Below are 21,866 nucleotides of genomic sequence, written 5' to 3'. Positions count from 1 at the left end.
CTTTTCACTTTCTTTTTTTTTTTTTTAACGTAATGCAATATAATTTTAAGTAAGCTCTATGCCCAACGTGGGGATCAAACTCATGACCCTGAGATCAGGCATTGCATGCTCTACCAACTGAGCCAGGCAGGTGACCCCATCCTTTCACTTTCTTGATGGTGTCTTCTGAAACCCCACAGTTTTACACTGTGATTAGGTCTTCACTCACCCATTCTCTTGATCACTTCACTCTCTTGACTAATGTTTATTCACTGGTTCTTAAATGGGGGACCTTGGCAATACCTACAGACAGCTATGGTTGTCACAACTGGGGTGGAGTGCTATTTGCATCTGGTGGGTGAAGGTCAAGGGATGACAGTGCATAGGATGCCCCCCCTCAAGAAGACTCATCTCTCCCCAAATGTCAGTAGTGTCTCAGTTGGGAGGGCACAGAGAGGCGAAGGTTCTTGCCCAAGGTCCCACAGAGAGTAGGTGGCTCCTTGAACACAGGTCGAAGAAAGGCAGGAAGGCAGAAAAAGGAAAAGGAAAAGCAAGCCAAGAAAAAAGGCACAGAAGGATTGAGATCCAGAGATCAGGGACAGAGACCCAAAAAGAGGGAGAGACAAAAAGAGCAAAACAGTGAGGGACAGAGTTGGAGGAATGGGGAGGACAGCGGGGACTGCAGGAGGGCAGACAGCCTGGGGTCACCTCACTAGCCCAGCTGTGCTAGGAAAGGAAGTGGCAGTGGGGGCAGCTGTTTGCAGGGAAGCTCCGGGGCTGGGGAGGGCACTGAGTGTGCAGAGGTGTCCTGGCCCCAGAGGCCACCTGGAACTGAAGAGATGGTGTAGCTCCCTCAGGGCAGGTGACTGAAGTAGAGAGAAGCTGGTGGGTAGGTGTGACCTCGCCCCACCCCGTGGGTGTGAGAAATGCCCCAGGAGACAGGTCATGGGCCCCACCTCTGTCTCACGGTGACACCCAGGCCCAGGCCACGGTGTGTGTGTGTGTGTGCGTGAGTGCGCTCACGCACATGTGCAAATGCTCAAGTGTGCATGTGTGCTATTTACCCAGCAAATAGCCCTGCATGTTATTTTTAAAGCTTTTTTACTGCCAAATATTACACGCAACCAGAAAGCTATATAACCCATAATGTGCAAGCAAGCAACCCAAGTATCTGTCGAGGGATGAACGGATAAACAAAATGTGGTCCTTCCAACCAGGGGAATATTAATCCGCCTTAAAAAGGAAGGACATTCTCTCTACCTGCTACAACACGGATGAACCTTGAGGACATTATGCTGAGTGAAATATGCCAGTCACAGAAACACAAACACTGCCCGATTCCACTCATACGAGGTACTTAGAGCAGTTAAATTCAGAGAGTCAGAAAATAAAATGTTGGATGCCAGGGGTTGAGGGGAACGGGAATGGAGAGTCAGGTCCTCATGGGTCTGGAGACAGATGGTGGTGATGTACTCAATATACTTAATGCCACAGCACTGTGGGGGGGGTCTGGCTGGCTCAGTGGAAAGAGCATGTGACTCGTGATCTCAAGGTCGTGGGTTCGAGCCCCATGTGGGGGTGTAGAGATTACTTAAATAAATAAAACTTAAAAAAAAAATAGGGACACCTAGGTTGCTCAGTCAGTTAAGCGGCTGACTCTTGATTTCAGCTCAGGTCATGATCTCAGGGTCGTGAGATCGAGCCCTGCGTTGGGCTCCACACTGGGTGTGGAGCCTGCTGGAGACTCTCTTTCTCGCTCTCCCTCTGCCCCTCTCCCCTCTCTTGTGTGCTCTCTCTCTCTCAAAATAAATAAATGGAATCTTTTTATAAATAAATAAACAAACAAAAAATAAATAAATAAAATGGTTCCAATGGTAAATTCTATGTTGTGTGTGTGTGGTTTTTTTTTAAAGATTTATTTATTTATTTGAGAGAGTGAGAATGAGAGAGAGTACATGAGACGGGGGAGGGTCAGAGGGAGAAGCAGGCTCCCCGCCGAGCAGGGAGCCGGATGCAGGGCTCGATCCCAGGACCCTGGGATCATGACCTGAGCCGAAGGCAGTCGCCTAACCAACTGAGCCACCCAGGCGCCCTATGTTGTGTGTGTTTTACCACAATTTTGTAAAATGTAGATCAGATCATGTCAGTCAATTATCCTTCCTCTAAGAATAAAATATTAATTGATTTTAGAAGTCACAACTTGCAGCGTAGCTGATGGCTATAAAATGAAACCCTTGTAGTCACCAGCAAGTCACAAAACAGAACCCTGTGCCCCCTCCTGATGCCCCCCTCCTCCCCCCTCACTTCTCCATCATCCTGCCCCCCCCTCCCGGATTTCCTGGTCCGTTTGCTTGATCCTGTTGTTTGTTTTGGCCTGTGCTGAGCTTTCCGTCAAAGGAATCTCAGATCACATCTCCTTTGTGTGACTTCTTTGGCTTGAAGTCATGTGTAAGAAATGCATCCAACATGGTGTGCGTCTGGCGACCATTTGTCCCAGCTCTGTGCGGAATGAATGAATGAGATGAACGTGCCACAGTGTGGATCGTGTTCTGTTCTTATGATCCAAGGATGTATTGTCACACACGCAAAACATACGGCCGACTGCATTAGCAAAAGATCATCAGCGGAAAACCACTCCACATTTCTGCAACTGTCAATTAAAACAATTTTGTTCTGGTGGTTGAAAGGTCCAACCTTGTATTTTCACCCATGGGTTAGCGCTACAGGGGCCCCCTGGGAGGAAGGCAGTGTTTACAGAACATCACAGACCCAAATGAACATTGTTAGGCAGAGCAGACAGGAAGTTCGTGTCCCCGTGTGAAGAGGACGGTCATTAGCAGTGAAGGTACAGCGTTGGCGATCTGGCAAGACAGTGAGGTTAAGATGGTTCATAGTTCAAGAATATCTGAAATATTTTAAGAACCACAGAGCTGCAACATGTGATTTTTGCAACCAGTCACTAGAAAACTGAAGGACGGCGATGCCCTTTTACTGATCTACAAAAGCACCGTGCGTTTATGCAGTCAGTCTCCTGGTGATGGACATCTGGGTTGTTTCTGGCTTGGGAGCATTACAAAGAGCGCGGCTGTGGGCGCCCGGTACGCGGACGCGTATGCACAAGACCTCCTGGGTCCCACCAGACCGTTTCCAAAGTAATTGTCCCAATTCATCTTCCCACACCAGCACATGAGGACAAGCTGCTGCTTCTGCAACCAGGCGGTGTGGACGCGAGAGGGGGCTGGGTCCGGGCGGTGGACTGTGGGACCGCATCCCTCCCCCACGCACCCCACATCTCCCCCACACCCCCACCACTCTCCCCGCCCCTCCCCACCATACCAGCCCTGCTCCCCAACCCACTCACCGCACCCCCACCCCACCCCCACCCCACCTTGGACCTGCCTCCTCTAATCTGCCACCTCTTCTGGGCTCAATGCCAAATCCCTCCAACCGTTTCCCTGGTATTCTTTCAGCCTCCCACCAACGCCAAACCAGGCCATTAGCGTGGCCCAGCAGGGCTCCAGTGACCTCATCCTGGCTGCCTGGCCCCACTCCCGCTCCTGTCCCTCCCTACACAGCCCAGCGGGAGTGGCTTGACCCTGCTAAGCCTCAATTTCCACATCTGTCAAATAAGGACTTTTTTTTAAAGCTGTGTGCTGATTAAATGTGCTCAAGATCCCCTTCATTTAGACAATACACTATATTATGTCAATTACTCCACGAGGGTCATGGAGCGCATTGAACCCTCCGAAAATTTTGAAGTGGCAGTACAACTTTCTCCAGGGGCAACGGGTGCATGAAGCATACCCTGTTTTCTTTATAACATAGTGCAGTGGTCAAGAGCATGCACCCGGGATTTGGACTGCCCGGGTTCAAATCCCAGCTCTCGCAACTCACCAGCTGTGCCCCCTTAGAATCGTTACTTAGGGCGTCTGGGTGGCTCAGTTGGTTAAGCGACTGCCTTCGGCTCAGGTCATGATCCTGGAGTCCTGGGATCGAGTCCCGCATCTGGCTCCCTGCTCGGCGGGGAGTCTGCTTCTCCCTCTGACCCTCCCCCCTCTCATGCTCTCTATCTCATTCTCTCTCAAATAAATAAAATCTTTATTAAAAAAAAAAAAAGAAAGATGGGGCGCCTGGGTGGCTCAGTTGGTTAAGCGACTGCCTTGGGCTCAGGTCATGATCCTGGAGTCCTGGGATCGAGTCCCGCATCGGGCTCCCTGCTCGGCAGGGAGTCTGCTTCTCCCTCTGACCCTCCACCCTCTCATGCTCTCTCTCTATCTCATTCTCTCTCAAATAAATAAAATCTTTATTAAAAAAAAAAAAAGAAAGATGGGGCGCCTGGGTGGCTCAGTTGGTTAAGCGACTGCCTTCGGCTCAGGTCATGATCCTGGAGTCCTGGGATCGAGTCCCGCATCGGGCTCCTTGCTCAGCGAGGAGTCTGCTTCTCCCTCTGACCCTCCCCCCCCATGCTCTCTCTCTCTCTCTCTCTCAAATAAATAAATAAAATCTTTAAAAAAAAAAGAAAAAAAAAAGAATCGTTACTTAAACTCTCTGGTCCTCGGTTTTCCCATTTATCAATGGGGGTCAAAACTGTACCTGTCTCCTTGAATTGTTGTGAAACTAAATGAGTTGGCGTGTGTAAAGCATAGTTAGGACAATGCTTGGCATGTACTAAGTGCTCCATAAATGTTAGGTGTTTTATTACCTCGTGGGGTTGTCGTGAGAATTACTTGGATTAAACAAGAGTAACTAGAGGGGCACCTGGGTGGCTCAGTTGGTTAAGCGACTGCCTTCGGCTCAGGTCATGATCCTGGAGTCCCGGGATCGAGTCCCGCATCGGGCTCCCTGCTTGGCGGGGAGTCTGCTTCTCCCTCTGACCCTCTTCCCTCTCGTGCTCTCTATCTCTCATTCTCTCTCTCTCAAATAAATAAATAAAATCTTAAAAAAAAAAAAAAACAAGAGTAACTAGAGTGGTGTGTGGCACTTGTACATGCTCAAGGGGGACCAGATTTTGGTGTCAACTAGCAATTTCCACCGCATTTCCCATAATGCCGCTGAGCCTATCCAACATGTGCGGAGCCTTCCCATGGCCAAACACATACCTCCCCCCATTCCGCCTGGCTGCCTGGGGGAGTTTTAGAATACATCCGCAAATTCTTTGATCCTCCTTCCTTCAAAGGGTGGAGACTAATCCCCTTCCCTCCAATGTGAGCCAGACTCCATAGCTTGCTTCTAATCAATAAAACATGGTAGAAGTAATGGTGTGTGACTTCAGAGTCTGGGTCACAAAAGACATGGCTCCTTCATCTGGCTTTCTCTTGGAATGTTCACCCTGGAAGAAGCCAGCTGGTATACCTTGTGGGCCTTTGAGAAGCCTGTAAGAGCAGGGATTTGAGGCTTTCTGCCAAGGGCCAGTACCAGCTTGCGAGCGAGCCACCGTGGAGGCAGATTCTCCAGCCCCAGTCTTGCCTTCGGATGATTACAGCGCAGGCTGACATCATGGGACTCTGAGCCAGCCCTGTGTATGTAGCTCAGCCACTTTCTAATTCCTGACCCACAGAAACTATGAGATAACAAATGTTTATTGTTATTTTTAGGCACTGTGTTTTGGATTTTTTTTGTTACACAGCGACAGGGGTCTGTTACACTGCCCACCATGATGGCATGATGTAACTTCTCTGAACCAGCCCCAGACTTGAGGGACAAGTTGTCTCAGCTCTCAGATCCCTAAGCTTAAACAGGGCTTTGAGCCAGTCATTCAAGCTGCTCACAAATATTCCAACTCTCAGTCCTTCTGGGTGCATGAAGGATCGTTCTTCCTCACTTTCATGAAGTGTGGTATGGCCATGTGACTCAATTTGGATGGAAACTTTTAAGAGTGAATGTGGGTTTTCTTCTTCTTTTCCCTCTGCCAGAGTCTCAACCAGCCAGCCATAATGACATTAGTGAAAAATAAGTTGTTTTCTTAAGCCATTGAGATATTGGGACTGCCTGTCATAGCAGCATAATCTGGCCCACCCTGACTAATACAGGCATCTTTCATGTCCTCCCACCCCTGCCACACTCAGAAGTCCCCATGTTCACCTCCAAATCTATTGTTTCCTCTCGTTCTCGAATCTCGTTCCCCTCCCCAGCTCCAGGGGCCCCCCTTTCCCTTCCTTTTTTTTATTTTTTCAATTTTTTTGTATGTATTTATTTATTTGCTTATTTTAGAGGCGGGTAGGGACAGAGGGAGAGACAGTCTTAAGCCGACTCCACACAGAGTGTGGAGCCTGACACGGGGCTCAATCTCACAACCCTGAGATCACGAGCTGAGCTGAAACCAAGAATCAGAGGCTTAACCAACTGCGCCACCCAGGCACCCCTTCCTTCCATTTTTAATAACCTCAGGTACAAAAGATTAAGTAAATCATAATCTTCATTTCATAAAGCTTATAAAAATAGCCAGCACTTAGACAGTGCTTGCTATGTACTGTTCTAAACTCTATACGTTCTTATTGAATCCTTGGAACAACCCTGTAAGTAGGGACTCTTGTCACTTCATTTTATGGATGAGGCAGATGTGGCACTGAGAGGTTACCTAATTTGCCTGAGGCCACCCACTGATTAAGTGAAAGAGCTTAATTATTAATTAATTCCAACGCAGGCAGTCTGACCCCAGCAGTAGGCTTAATCACCTGGTTCACACAAAGCTGGTGTCAGTTTGATTTATTTCCTACTTAGTTACTCCACGTTGCTCTCACCACCCACCCCTCTGTTCCTTCCCTGCTAGAGTTGCCACTGCCATGTTCATTGTATCCTTTTGTTCGTAGGTGTTCTTACCCATTGTGTATTTTTGTTTGGGATGGATGGAACTCAAATCTACAGCAACAGCATTGGGTGGAAGGTCTAGCTCTGTTTCCTAGTCTTGCCACTCTGATCCACCCCAGTTTCTAGGGGTACAGCCTCGTCCGTTACTTCCGGTGGCTGCAGAATCGTCCGCCCTGGACACTCAGGGGCACCTCCTCCTCCCCAGTGAGGGACACCGCGTTGCCTTTGACACCCCCCCGCCCCCCCCTCCCGCCATAAACAACACTGTGCTGAACACTTTGCCCCCTAGTGGGCGAGTTGTGGGGACTTCTTCAGCCTCTTCACCAAAAAGAGTGAACTCGCCAGGCAGTGAAATCTGCAGATGTTTGATTTAACTAAGTTTTTTTTTTTTAAAGATTTTTATTTATTTGACAGAGAGTGAGACAGCGAGAGAGGGAACACAAGCAGGGGGAGTGGGAGAGGGAGAAGAAGGCTTCCCGCAGAGCAGGGAGCCCGATGCGGGGCTCGATGCGGGGCTCGATGCGGGGCTCGATGCGGGGCTCGATGCGGGGCTCGATGCGGGGCTCGATGCGGGGCTCGATCCCAGGACTCTGGGATCACGACCCAAGCTGAAGGCAGACGCTTAACGACTGAGCCACCCAGGCGCCCCTGATTTAACTAAGTTTTACCAAATTGCACTTGAACGTGGCTGCATAAGCAGAGAAACAAAACCGGTTCTGCTTCCTGATTCTTCCTGCCTCGCACCTGGACCTGACGCTTTTGTGCTTAGCAGCTGGGGGATTTACAGCCTTTGTTTTCCTACCTTTGTTTTCCACCCCCTTCTGACAACTTCTTAGGGCAAATAGTCCCTTGACTCGTTGCCTGCATGGGGCATAGTAATGGGAACGAGGGAAGGCCAGCAAGTTCCTATCTCAGTTCTTATCTCAAATGGCTCCATGGCATGAGCGAGGATTGTAAGTGGCTAATTCTGGGTAGGCGAGGGCCACAGGAATTCACGGGTGGGACTCAGGTGGGAGTGAGGGGAGAATTTCATCCGGGTGTGAGCGCCCCCTCGTGGTCCAATTACCCATTACACCTTATGTGATTCCCCGCATCAACCCCCAGCTAATTTAATCACATCTAATCAAATGGTATGTATTGGGCACCATCTATGTGCTAGACCAGCGATGTCCAATTGAAATATCATGTGAGCCCCACATGTAATTTCAAAATTTCTGCTAGCCATGTTAAGGAAGTAAAAAGAAGTAGGTGACATTAATTATACTATTTTATTTAACTCATATATGAAATGTTATCATTTCAACATGCAAACAATATAAAAATTACTGAAACATTTTACTTTTTTCTGTACTAAGACTTGAAACGTTCTCAGGACAGCACATGTGAATTCCGACACTAAATTTTCATTAAAAATGCTTGATCTCTATTCAAATTTTGTAACATTGGCAGTTGAAGAAGCAGATTCAGACTCAAGCTGTTCCAAGCATAATTAAAGGGTTCCCAATAACTGAATCGAGGATCCATTTTTTATTTTTTTATTTTTAAAGATTTTATTTATTTATTTGACAGAGAGAGAGGGAACACAAGCAGGGGGAGTGGGAGAGGGAGAAGCAGGCCTCCCACAGAGCAGGGAGCCTGATGCGGGGCTCGATCCCAGGACCCTGGGATCATGACCTGAGCTGAAGGCATCCGCTTAACGACTGAGCCACCCAGGAGCCCCAAGGATCCATTTTTCAAATCTTAGCTTAAATTAATTACAATTAAGTAAAATTAAAAGTTCAGTTTCTCAGTCACACCACATTTCAAGGGCTCAACAGCTGCATGTGACCAGTGGCTTACATACTGGACAGCACAAACATTGGTTTACATCCTTTCACCCTTGGCATAAGGCAGGTATAGTATTAGTCCCATTTTACAGAGGAGAAAATTGAGGCTCAGAAGGGAAGCTGACTTTTTTCATTTTTCTTTCACTCAACAAATATTTATTAAAACTCTATCAAATACCATTCCTTCCAAGGGGTTAGGGACATAGTGGTGAACAAAATACACATAATTCTTGGCCTCAAGGGGTTTATTGGATGATACGGGAGAGAGACAAAAAAAAATTATTAACAGTTGTGGGGTGCCTGGGTGGCTCAGTTGGTTAAGCATCTGCCTTCAGCTCAGGTCATGATCCAAGGGTCCTGGGATGGAGCCCTGCGTTGGGCTCCCTGCTCATCGTGGAGTCTGCTTCTCTCTCCCTCTGCCCCTCTCTCCACTCAGGCTCTCTCTCTCAAATAAATAAATAAAATCTTTTTAAAAATATCATCAGTTGTAATCGGTGGTATGACAGAAACCAACAGGAGGATGAGTTAGTGGCAAATCATGGCCCCCAAGCTAATTATTGTTTTTACATTTATAAATGATTGAAAAAAAGTCAAAAGAAGAATATTTTTGTCACATGAAAATTATATGAAATTTACATTTCAGTGTCCATAAATAAAGTTTTATTGGAACACAGCCACAACTACTGGTTTCCATAAAGCTTATTGCTGCTTTCCTGTTGCATTAGCAAGAGAACAGTGGCCAACAAAGCCTAAAATACTTGCAACCTGTCTTTTACAGAAAGTGTGCTGATCCCTAAAGTAGAGAATAACAGAGGAAGACATGCTTTATAGGGGGGTAATCTGGGAGGACTTCTTGAAGGAGGTGATATTGAAGTGGAGGACTTAGGGGGCATTTAGGAAAGTCTGAGTAGGTTGAGCCAATCAAACCAACGTTGAATGTCCTCAGTGTGAGTTTCACTATAGATACTCTAGATGCCCCCGATAAGTGGAATCACACAGTATGTGTCTTTCTGTGACTGGCTTATTCCACTGAGCATAATGACCTCAAGGTTCATCCATGTTGTAGTACATGTCAGAATTTCCTTCTTTTTTGAGACTGAATAGTATACCATTGTGGGTATATCCCACATTTTGTTTAACCATTCATTAGTCGAAGGACACTTGGGTGGCTTCCACAGTATGGCTTTTGCTAATAATGCTGCTGTGAATATGTGTGTACAAATATCTCTGAGTTCTGCTTTCAGTTCTTTTGGGTATATACCCAGAAGCGGGGTTTCTAGATCATGTGGTGATTCTTTTTTTTTTTTTTTAATTTTTTGAGGAACCTCCATCCTGTTTTCCATAGCAGCTATCCCCGTCTACAGCCCCACCAACAGTGCACAAGGGTTCCAATTTCTCCACATCCTCGCCAACACTTGTTCTTTTCTGTTTTTCTGATAAGTAGCCATCCTAATGAGTGTGAGGTGGTATCTCGTTGTGGTTTTGATTTGCATTTCCCTGTTGCTCAGTGACGTTATGCATCTTTTCATGCACTTATTGGCCATTCTTATATCTTCTTTGGAGAAATGTCTGTTCAAGCCCTTTGCCCATTTTTAATAGAAATTAGCTTTTTTCTTTTTTTTTTTAAAGCAGGCTCCACGCTCAGCGCGGAGCCCAATGCAGGGCTTGAACCCATGACCCTGAGATCAAGACCTGAGCTGAGATCAAGAGTCAGATGCCTGACCAACTAAACCACCCAGGTGCCCCTAGAAATTAAAATATAATTAATCTCTATATAATATCTTACACATATGGAGAGGAAAATCCAATGAATGAAGAGTGTCATCATGGCACCTTCAAGTGTTTACCATTCCCACAACTTTTCTCTAGCTTTGGAGATTTTCATGATACAAGTAACCTATGAAAACACAAATCCCCTGTGGATTCATGGAATTCCATAAGTATCTATGGAGCACCTGGTAGGTGCCAGGCACTGAACCAGAGCAGGGAACCCAACAGACAAACCGCCCCTCTTGGGGCACCAGCACCCCAAGAAACTCTAGCATCTCAAATTGCTTATTTGCTCCCCAGGCCTTACTGTAGGTTGTCATTCTTTTTTTTTTTTTTTTTTAGATTTTTATTTATTTATTTGACAGAGAGAGACACAGCGAGAGAGGGAATACAAGCAGGAGGAATGGGAGAGGGAGAGGCAGCCTTCCCGCGGAACAGGGAGCCCGATGTGGGGCTCGATCCCAGGACCCCGGGATCATGACCTGAGCCGAAGGCAGATGCCTAACGACTGAGCCACCCAGGCGCCCCTGTAGGTTGTCATTCTTATTTACTAATCTGTTTACTGGTTTTACATTTCTTCCCCCACACACCTCCTTCCACCCCCGCTAGACGGAACCCCATGAGCAGAGACTGCGGCCATCTTATTCAGTGCGTACCCCACTGCTATTTGTTGAACAAATGAATGTTTGGGGGTGCTTAGAACAGAGCCTGGCACATAGTAGGTGCCCAGAAATTATTTGTTCAATTCATGAAGGTAAGTCCCGAAAGGACAGGGACCGCCTGTTTCTCTCCACTCTAGCCCTAGCTCCCAGAACAGCACCCGGCACATAGTAGGTGCCCAATAAATATGCATTGACTGAATGAATGTAAGACCCAGGGGGACAAGGCAGAGACCTCTGTTTTTCTAGACTCTCCCTAGCTTCGAGAACCCTGCCTGGCACATAGTAGGTGCTCAGCAAACATGTGCCTTTGCACAGTGTTCCTCCCTCCCCCACTGCCTCTCTGACCACGCCCTTAGCTGGGGGGTGGGGCTGGCCAGCGTCCCTCTGTGACGTCACAAAGGCCCTACCATGCCTCTGGCCTCAGCCCTCTTGCTGCTGTTGGGCCTGAGCGCCCACGGAGGCTGGGGCTGCCTGCAGTGTGACCACTCGGTGCAGGAGACCCTGAGGCAGCTGCGCTTCGCCCTCATACCCAAGCGCTTCCATCCGGAGCAGCTGCAGGCGCGTGCCCAGGCCGTGCTGCTGGGCATGGAGGGGCCTTTCTTCCGGGACTACGCTCTGAACGCGTTTGTGGGGAAAGTGGGTGCGTGCTGGAGAGGGGAGGGTTCCTGGCACTGCGGGGGGGAGGGGGGAGGGGGAGGGACCCGTGGGGTTGCCCGAGGCTGGGTGGGAGACAGACGCTTTGGGGACTGCGTTCCCAAGAGGGGAAGGTGGGACCATTCCTGGAAGAAGATGGGGGTGTTCCCTGGCTCTCTGAGGGACCCACTGGAATTTCCTTCCCTCTTGCCCCCAGGGATAGATCACCTGGAACATGTGGTGTCCTTTATCAAGAACCAAACAAGCCACTTAATGGTTAATTCTCTAAGAGGTAGGAGCTAAGAGGGAAAGCCTTTTCCCAGCCCCCTTCTCGGTCCTCCCTTTCCATGAGTCCACCTCGCCACCCCTTGATATTAAAGACAAAACAAAACACATGCATATAGCCTTTAGTGTGTGTCTGGCAGGGTTCTAAGTGTTTTACTCAAAAAAGTCGAGGGACAGTTCATCACTGTGGGTACTACTGTGATCTGCCCTTTACAGGGCGGATGACTGAGGCTCAGCAGAGTTAGGTGACTTGTCCCAAGTACACAGCTCAGACATTATATTCCTAACCACCGCCCCTGGGTGGCCCCAGGGAGGTTAGTCATTTGAGGGCCTTATGACGTTCCCCAGCAGAGGGCAGTAGAGGGCTCTGTGGATGTTTAACTTCTTTGTGCCTCAGTTTCCTAATCTGTAAAACGGGAATAATAGCACTCACCTCATGGGCACTGAGAAGTGTAAATGAGTTTGTGCATGTGCATTTAGAACAAAGCCAGGCAAACAGTAAGTGCTCAATAAATGTTAGCTATTAAGATTATGATGCTACCTGATTATGATGCTGATCTGGCCTCTGTGCCTAGAGCAGAGGTTGGCAAAATACAGCTGGGGGCCAAATCCTTTTGCCAGCCCCCTGTTTTTGTAAATAAAGTTTTATTAGAACAATAATAATTTACATATTGTCTACAGTCGCTTTTGCTCCCCAAGGCAGAACTGAATAGTTGTGACAATGACCATCTAGCCCTCAAAGCTGAAACTATTTACCATCTGAACCTTAACAGACAAGGTTTAGAGCAGCAGGTCTCAACTCAGGCTGCACGCTCGAATCCCCTGGAGAACTTCTCAAACATTCCAGAAGCCCAGGCAGCAGCCAAGTTAATCAGAATATCAGGCGTTGGGCCTGAACATCAGGAATTTTAAAGCTCTAGTGGGAAGCAGTAATTAAAGCTCTCACCTTTCAGAAAGGTGATTTTTGTATTTTGAGAAAAATTCAAATGGTTATAAAAGTTGCAGGAATAGTACAGTGAATCTCTATACACCATTTGTTCACATGTTAACACATGCCTTGTTTGTTCTGTGTGTGTGTGTGTTTGTACCCTTTAAGAGTTAGTGACACTTCAACCCTAATTTCTTCAATGGGGGATCTCCCAAGAGCAACGAAGGGTATTTTCTTGCACAATGAGTGGAACTAGGAAGTTTAATGCAAACTCCATACTATCCAATATCCAGTCCTCGAATTTCTCCAATGGTCACAGTCATGACTTCCACCACTACTTTTCTTCCAATCTTTGATCTGCTCTGGGATCATGCATTCGTTTGTCTTTTATGACACTGACATTTTTGAAGAGCTCTGGCCAATCATTTTACTGACTATTATTATATCATTTAGGGGTCGGTCATGTTGGTGCCGAGAACCCAAGTGGCTGACTTAGCTGCTTGGTCTCCAGCCCCTCCGGAGGTCAAACCGCTACCACATGGCCCAAGCCCCCAATAAAGAAAGATACTTTTTTTTTTTTTGGTAGGCTCCATGCCCAACGTGGGGCTCGAACTCACGACCCCGAGATTGAGTCACATGCTCTACCAACCAAGCCAGCCAGGCGCCCCCAGAAACATACTCTTCACAGGCAGGATATTCCAAGGACTTAGAGGAACCAAACCTTTTTTTCGGAATATGCAGGGTTTGGACAAGCCAGACCTGCTGAGTTAACCCTTTACTGCACAATATAAATGAGAACAAATACTATGGAGAAAATAACGCAGGGGCCAGGGGATAGGAGGTGCTAGGAGTAGGGTGGGGGCTGCAGTATAAAGTCAGGCAGCCAAGAGGGATGTCACTGACAAGTCAGCATGTGAGCAGACCTGAAGGATGGGGGGGGAAGCCCCAGGAGGTAGAAGGCTGCAAGCAGGAAGAACAGGTAGTGCAAATCCTGAGATGGGCCTATGTTTGGCATATTCACAGAACTTCAAGGAAGCCAGGGAGGCTGGAGTGGAGAGAGGGAGAGATGTGGAAGATGAGGTCCTAGAGGTAAGGGGGCGGGGATGGGTAGATGCGGTAGAGCCTTCCAGGCCATGGTGAGGACTTTTGGCTTCTATTCTGGGTCACATGGGAGGGCTCTGAGCAGAAGGGGGAGATGGATGAGCTTACTGTGGTTCTAAGAGCATCCCTCTGGTTGTGGAGAAGAGATTTGGGCAGGACATGGGGGAGCCTGGCAGACCAGCAAGAAGCTGCCACAGTGGCCCAGGCAAGAGATGATCATGGCTGGAACCAGGGTGGTAGCAGGGGATGGGGTGAGAGGGAGATAGTATTCCTGTCTAACTTGGATATATTTTTGTAAAGGTTTTATTTATATATTTGAGAGAGAGCACAAGAGGAGCAGAGGAAGAAGGAGAAACAGAACCCCCGCTGAGCAGGGAGCCCAATGTGGGGCTCGATCCCAGGACCCTGAGACCATGACCTGAGCCGAAGGCAGACACTGACCCGACTGAGCCACCCAGGTGCCCTATCTTGGATATTGAACAGACAGGTTTTGTTCATATAACATGCATGTTGACAGACTGCATGCAGGATGTGAGAAAAAGGAGTCAAAGCACCAAGGACTGCGCTGAACAGTTAGAATCAGGCACCTCCCATCTCCTAAGGTGTAGAAGACTCGGGGGTTGGGAGTAGGCTTGGAGGAGTCTATCAGGGTTCAGTTTTGGACTTACTGAGTATAAGGTGCCCATCAGACATCCAAGTGGAATTCCTAAGTGGGGTATTTGGCTATATGCATCTGGACTTCAGTGAGCAATCTAGGCTAGGGAGATCAGTGTGGGGGGAACTGGTATACAGAGAAAAACACTGTCCATGGAAATATCATGTGAAGCATAAGCAGGAGTCACATGTAATTTTATACTGTCTAGTAGCCAGGTGTTTAAAAAGATACACAGAAGGGGCGCCTGGGTGGCTCAGTCGTTAAGCGTCGCCTTCGGCTCAAGTCATGATCCCAGGGTCCTGGGATCGAGCCCCGCGTCTGGCTCCCTGCTCCATGGGAAGCCTGCTTCTCCCTCTCCCATTCCCCCTGCTTGTGTTCCCTCTCTCGCGCTGTGTCTGTCAAATAAATAAGTAAAATCTTTTTTAGTAAAATAAATAAAAATAAAAAGATACACAGAAGCAGGTGAAATTAATTTTCATATATTTTATTTAGCCCAATACCTAAATGACCATTTTGACATGCAAGCAGCATAAAAATTATTGAGGTTTTTTACAGTTATTTTATTCATACCATGTCTTCAAACTCCAGCATACATTTTATACTAACGGCAAACCTCGATTCAGACTAGCCCATTTCGAGTACTCAGCAGCCATGCGGGCTGGTGGCTGCCATATTGGACAGTGCAGGTCTAGGTAATATACAAAGCCATGAAGCTGGATGAAATCAGCTGGATGAAGGAGTGAGTGTAGACAGAGTGGAGAGGAGAGCAGCTCAGAGGAAAGGAAAAGAGAGGTGACCAAGTCCATTCTACTACTTACCAGATCAGAAAACTGAGGCCAGTGGAAGGTAGTTTGTCCTAGGGCCCCACAGTGGATCAGAAGGTAGATGCAAGACCTCCCAGGCCACATTATTTGCCCAGTGGACCTGAGTAATACCCAGTCTTGGTTACTCCTGGTGAATGAAAAGGGGTTTCCTCATCTCTTTGAAGCTGCAGATGGGGTGGGCTTGCTGGGTGCCTCCCTCCCCACAAGGATCTCTCTCTCTCTCTCTCTCTCTTTCTCTCCTCAGATGAGCCTCTGCTGGAGGAGCTGGTGGCTGTCAGGGAGAGAGTGATCAAGGAACTCAAGAAAGTTTTAAAATCGTATGAACTGAAAGGTGCAGCATCTCTCTCCATCAAGCCCCTTCCCCTCTCCCCCATTATCACTTCATCCCCTTCTCCCACTTTCTCTCCCAGACTCCTTGCTCACCTCCCCTGTGACTCAGCCTTCTCTGCCTCTCCCCAATATTCCCTGCTCTCGTTTCCAGATTCACTTCTCCCTCCCCTGGTTCCTTCCCATTAAATTCTCAAATTGCTGTCCCGACTTAACTCACTTCAGCTCTTTTCTCTTGCAGCCTGCCATCGCAAAATTTGCCGTGAGTCCTGGATTTATTTTCTGTCCCTCCCTTCTCTACCCCTCTGCACCTCTTCACCCTATCTCCCCCAAATCAAGCCCCGCTATCACCTACTCTATCTGGTGGTTCCCCCTCCCCAAAGCTATAGTATCTAGGGATATCTGATTTTTGAGGGCTTATGGAAGTGGTTGCAACCTGCAAAAAAGTATTTTGGGGGGATGTTAGGATGGGATAAGCGGGTCACAGTAACCAATAAACCCCACGTCTCAGTGGTTTAACAAAAGATTTATTTCTCTCTTACCCAAATTCCTTTGAGAGTTGAACTTTTCTTTTTTAAAAGATTTTATTTATTTGCCAGAGAGAGGGAGAGCACAAGCAGGGAGAGCAACAGGCCAAGGGAGAGGCAGGGGTCATGACCTGAGCTGAAGGCAGACACTCAACCGACTGAGCCACCCAGGCGCCCTCAAAATTTTTATTTTATTTTTAAGATTTTATTTTTAAGTAATCTCTACACCCAATGTGGGGCTCAAACTTACAACCCCGAGATCAAGAGTCACACCCTCCATCGACTGAGCCAGCCAGGCACCCCTAAAAATTATTTTTAATGTGAATCAGTGCATTTTGCTCAGCTTCCTCTGCTGCACATGGGACCTCCAAATTCGGGAGGGCCAAGGAACTCTCCCTTCTCTTTCCCCTCTGCTTCCTGCCCCTTGCCAGACCTCTGATATCTGCCCTCATCGTACTTCTCCCTCCCCTCCTTTCCAGGCTTGCTAAAAGAAGAAGTCTTAGACTGTTTACATTGCCAGAAGATCAGTCCCAGGTGTATCAAAAAAAAGTACTGTTTTGGTAAGCTCCTGGGGGTCAGGGGAAGACAGAGATGCATGAGAGATGAAGACAGCCATGACCCAGCAGATAGGGGTTTTGAGATCTCCCACATATAACCTTGAATCCTGCACTTACCACTTGCTTACAGTGTGGCCCAGATGTTGCTCCACATTCTGAAATTTGCTTCCCCTCTACTGTTAAATGCGAAAACTCCTCTGTAACTTTAAAATGTCTCTAATACCAGAATGGCAGGTGCTAGAAAAACATTTTTCTTTTTCACCAGTGTCATACCCGGGGAGTCCAGAAGGATCTGCTGAATTCATTCACTCAGTCATTCATTCATTCAGAGATTTTTAAAAAATATTTTTAAAATTTTAAATAATCTGTACAATGTGGGGCTCAAACCTACAACCCAAGATCAAGAGTTGCACGCATCACTGACCAAGCCAGCCAGGCGCCCCCAGAGATTTTTAAAGTGTATATCCTTATATCAGTGAGAATAGTACAGTGAACCCCCATATATCCATCAAGATTGAAAATCATGCTGTTCCTTCTCTCACACTGTTCCTCTCACTCCTTTATTTCAGTAAAGTCTTCAAGTTCACTTCCTCAAAGATGACTCCCTGATCACACTCTCTAAAACAGCACTTTTTATCAAATTATGTTGACAATGGACATTCCTCTACATGTGCTTTACTTATTTATTGCCATGGTATTTTTTTTTTTTTTAATAATCTCTCTATACCCAAACTGACAACTGCAAGATCAAGAGTCACATTCTCTGCCAACTGAGCCAGCCAGGCAGGCGCCCCATTGCCATGGTATTTTAAAAGAAATCAAGCATTGTGAGATTTCACCCATAAATAGTGTGTGCCTCTAAAAATAAGGACATTTCCTACGTAACCATAATGCCATTCTCACACCCAAAAAACCTAGCAACAAGTCTTCAATATCAAGTAATTCTAAGTCTTTTTGCAACGTCCTTAATTGTCCCCAAAATAGCTTTCGCAGCTGATTTGTACAAACCAGGACCCAATGAAAGGATTTCTCATATAATTGAACTGTAGGGTTTTTTTCCACTTTTTTTTTTAATCTAGAAGAGATTCTCTTATCACCTCCCCCCTCCCCCCCCAAGACAATGACTAGTTGCAAAGAGGATTTGTCCATTTTCTCCTTTAGGATGGTGGTTAAACTACCAGGTATTTCGAGTACCCCATTATGCCCCCAAACTGAGGATCAGCAGAATGGAAGACAGATGGCTCATACTGCCCACATTTTAGTGGGGTGAAGGGTTAACTAGGGTTTCTCAACCTTGGCAATACTGACAGTTGGGGCTGGATAGTCTTTGTTATAAGGGCTGTCCTGCGTATTGTAGGATGGTTCAGCAGCACCCCTAGCCTCTACCCCACTAAATGCCGGTAATATTCCCCTAGCCAAAGTCATGACAATCATTTCTAGTCTCCAGACCTTTCCAAATGACCCCTGGGGGACAAAATTGTCCCCAGCTGAGAACCACTGTTAGACAATTACAGGAACGAATAAATGGATTGATTCCAGATTGCAAGTGTGCCCTAATGAAAACAAAACAGAAGAGTTTGAAAGAAAGTGCCTGGGGGAAAGGGAGGGGCGGTGCTAGTTTAGAGAGTGCAGATTGCAGGACCTCTTTAAAGAAGTGGTGTTTGAGATCTAGAGGAAGTGAGGGAGTAAGGAACAGTGTGAATGACAGAGGGAACAGCAAGCGCAAGGACAACATGGTTGAGCAAGGAGAGGGAGGCTACTGTGGCCAGAGCCAAATGAATGAAGAAGGGTATAGTAGCTAGCTAGTCACATGGTGACCAGATTGTGCAGGGCCTGGGGGGCCGTGGTGAGGATTTAGGCTTTTAATCTGAATGAGAGGCGAATTTAGGGAAGGCTCTGCGGGAAGAGGCACTGGAGAGGGCGTAGGTGTTTGACAAGCGCCCTCTGGCGGCCATGTGGGGAACTGTAGGGCCAGGACAAACGGAGAACCCCGGGGGGAGGAGCTTTGATAGGAGCCTGGACCAGGTCGATAGCCCAGGAGGTGGATCAGACGCTGGATACATGCTGAAGGTGGAGCCAAGAGGCTCTGCTGACAGAATGAAAGAGTCGGGGGGAGGGGACGATTGGAAGATGCCAAATGGGACTCCCAAGGATCTTCAGGGTCCCCAGCTAAGATGCAGGTTGACTTTCGTCTTGTCTTGAGATTGTCAGAATTTTGCATTTCATGTTCATGGGCAGTCGAACGACCCACGTCGTCCTCCCACCACCTAGCCAACGAGTCGTGTTTAGCACTGGGCTCTTCGCTGTCACTGGGGTGTGCTGGGTAGCGTGTCGGTGCTGCGAGGGCAGAGATGTTTGCCAGTGGGGTTCACGGAGGTATCCAGAGCATCTAAAACAGTGCCTGGGACACAGAATTTGAGGAATGGATGAATGCAGTCAGACCCCAGGAGAGGGCAGGGGGGACAGGTAGGGAGGAGGGAGTGAGAGGCTGAGGTTGCTGGGTGAGCAGGTGGGTGTGGGTGCCGGGCCAAGGAAGGGTGGTGACTTGGAAGTCAGGGTTGTCTCCCCCACCCCACCAGTTGACGGGCAGCCCCGCGTGGCCCTGAAGTACCAGAAGGTGGGGGAGAACCTGCAGAATGGTGGTGCTGTCATTGCTGTTTTTCTGGCTATTCTTGCCTTCGGGGTCATCGTGGCTTCGTGAGTCATCCCTGCCCTCTCCTGAGGCTCCCAAATGCCCCACTGGGCCCCACAAAAATGTCCCTGCCCTGTATCAGCCACGGTGTCATTTGGGAATCTCCTCCTCACTCACTTTGTCTCTGCCTCTCCTTCCTTCTCTCCATTTCTTTTCCCAGCCCCCATCTCTGTCTGTCTGTCCATCTCTCTTTCTCTCTCACCTCCTCTTCCTCTCACCCCTGGACCACCTTATGTCTTTCCTGGGTCCTCAGCACTTTTGCCTCTCTGGGTCTCTTCCTCCATAAAGAAAAATACATTAAAAATTGTATTTCCTGCATGTGCTGGATGAAGACATGTCATCCGAGCTGAATTCATTATTATATATTCTTCTTCACCATTGTCGTTATATTAATTTATTCTGTTCTGCTTTTCAAAGTGGTTAAAATGAAAACATTTCCATTGGGCCCCAAGCACTGAGCCCATGGTGCCGAGGGGAGAAGTGGACCTCACCCTCCTCTCTGCCAACCTGTTGCCCCCTCCAGCCCCTCTCCTCTTCCCTCAGGCCCCTTTTCTGTAGGTCTCTGCCTTCTCCACCTGCCCCTCACCCTCCTTTCCCAGCGCCTGGTGGTGAGTTAAATCAGCACTCAGCACAATGAATGTCTGCTCCCACTGTGAGCTTGTTCGGTCTGTGTCCTCTTCTCTCTCCCTCTCTCTGCCTCTCCCACTGGGCTTTCTCCTCCCCTCCCCTGTCCCAGTCTCAATCCTGCTGTCCCCCCCTACCCTGCCTCCCAGGTTGAATCCCTCCCACCTCGCCTCTCTTTCTCCAGTACCTTCCCCACTGCTCTCTCCCCCTCCCCCATGTTCGAACCTCTCCCCCCCTTTCTTCGCTAGGTCTTTATTTCTCTCTCGAATCTTGTTTCTCTCTCCCTAAGCCTCTTGCTCAAGGTCTGTCTTGCCCCTCTGTCTCTATGGCATCCTTGGTATTCCTTGGCTCATGGCTTCCCTCCGATCTCTGCCCACCCATCTCCCCTCTTCAGATGGCTTTTTCCTCCACATCTATGTCTCTGATCACCCTCTTCTTCTCCTATGAGGACACCAGTCTTTGAATGTAGGGTCCATCCTAAATCCCGAATGATCTCATCTTACCTTAACTTAATTACATCCGCAAAGACCCTATTTCCAAACAAGGTCACATTCACAGGTCCTGGGGATTAGGACTTGGATATATCTGGGGGGAGCGGGCGGGGCGGGGGGACACAGTTCAATTCAGCACACCTGCTTCTCTCTTTTCCTCATTTCCTTCTCCTTCTGTCTTTCCCTTCTCCATGAGTCTCTCGCCCTATATCTGTGTCTTTCAGAGTCTCCTCCAGTCTTTCCCACTCTTTCTGTTTTCACATTTTACCCTCACTCCCAGTCCCAAATTTTCTCTCCTCCTCATTCATGTACCAACACTGATTGGCTGAGAACCCTGGAAATCTGCCCAGATACCCGTGATGTCACAGGCTGAACCAAATAAGGCTGATGATTGGAGAGAAGTGGTTTTGAAGGGGGGGGGGGGATGGTTGACCTGGAGGGACCTGAAGTTCTCTTTGTAACCTCCAGGTTTTTTCTCTCTGACCAGGGCTATTATGTACAGGCAAAACCGAAAACTCCTGCTGCAGTAGGGCGGTGGTATGGGGGTCTGTAAGGGGAAAGGAAAAGAAGTTTAATAAAGTCCATGACAAATTCCTCAATGTCTCTGTCAGTTTCTGGAGGACCCTCCTCCCAGTTGGTGTCTAGCTCTGGATACCCAACTGGGTGCTCCTCAAGGGTTGGGACAAGGTCTCACTCATCTGTAGGTACCAGTTACCCTACATCAAAGTAGAAGTGATTTGAGCCGTCAAGAGTAATAGACAACCTACAATGAGAGCTTGAAAGGAGGAATGCATCCTAAAGGAGATAACACCATAGTGGGTCCCTCAAGGATGGTCTGGAAGAGGGACAGCAGTAGTCAACGCAGAGAATACACGTTCCCCTCCCTCTCTGAACTAAATTTTCACCCTCTGTGTTCCTGAATAGATTCAGATACATTTTCATGTAAATCTTTTGCTATCTGAACTCTTGCTACCTGCTAACCCCAAGTAAGAAAGCAAATAAATTTGGATAACATAGTATCCGTCTGTTTCTGAACTTGCTAGCAAAACTATTGCTATCTCATTCAGGATCTGGATAATGAAGATGTTTGGTGTGATGAGGGAACAGAGGGCAAGCTGAGGACAAAGCAGAAGCTGACACCCCACAACCCCCCCCCCCACCATGGGGTATATGTGACA

At 47.9% G+C, this 21,866-nt stretch overlaps 1 protein-coding gene across 1 annotated transcript; it reads left to right on the top strand.

The window, feature by feature from the left end:
• The first annotated feature begins 11,452 nt into the window (after positions 1–11,452).
• On the top strand, positions 11,453–19,733 carry IZUMO2 (IZUMO family member 2). Its single transcript, XM_034987136.1, has 6 exons — positions 11,453–11,684; positions 11,895–11,969; positions 15,715–15,801; positions 16,039–16,059; positions 16,804–16,884; positions 19,461–19,733. Exons 1-6 carry the CDS (start codon positions 11,453–11,455, stop codon positions 19,580–19,582), a joined length of 618 nt encoding a protein of 205 aa, XP_034843027.1. The 3' UTR covers positions 19,583–19,733.
• The last annotated feature ends 2,133 nt before the right edge of the window (positions 19,734–21,866 follow it).

This window comes from Mirounga leonina, unplaced genomic scaffold (genome assembly GCF_011800145.1).
Source record: "Mirounga leonina isolate KUSES-001 unplaced genomic scaffold, KU_Mleo_1.0 Mir_376, whole genome shotgun sequence".
Taxonomy (NCBI): domain Eukaryota; kingdom Metazoa; phylum Chordata; class Mammalia; order Carnivora; family Phocidae; genus Mirounga; species Mirounga leonina.
This window is presented reverse-complemented; position numbering and strand designations above follow the sequence as displayed.

What these genes read in the sequence shown, in the direction of transcription:
- IZUMO2 (XM_034987136.1), top strand. Translation starts at nt 11,453, where the DNA reads ATGCCTCTGGCCTCAGCCCTCTTGCTGCTGTTGGGCCTGAGCGCCCAC. An exon ending in CGCGTTTGTGGGGAAAGTGG is followed by an intron (nt 11,685 to 11,894) that starts GTGCGTGCTGGA and finishes TCTTGCCCCCAG; the next exon opens with GGATAGATCACCTGGAACAT. An exon ending in CAAAAAAAAGTACTGTTTTG is followed by an intron (nt 16,885 to 19,460) that starts GTAAGCTCCTGG and finishes CCACCCCACCAG; the next exon opens with TTGACGGGCAGCCCCGCGTG.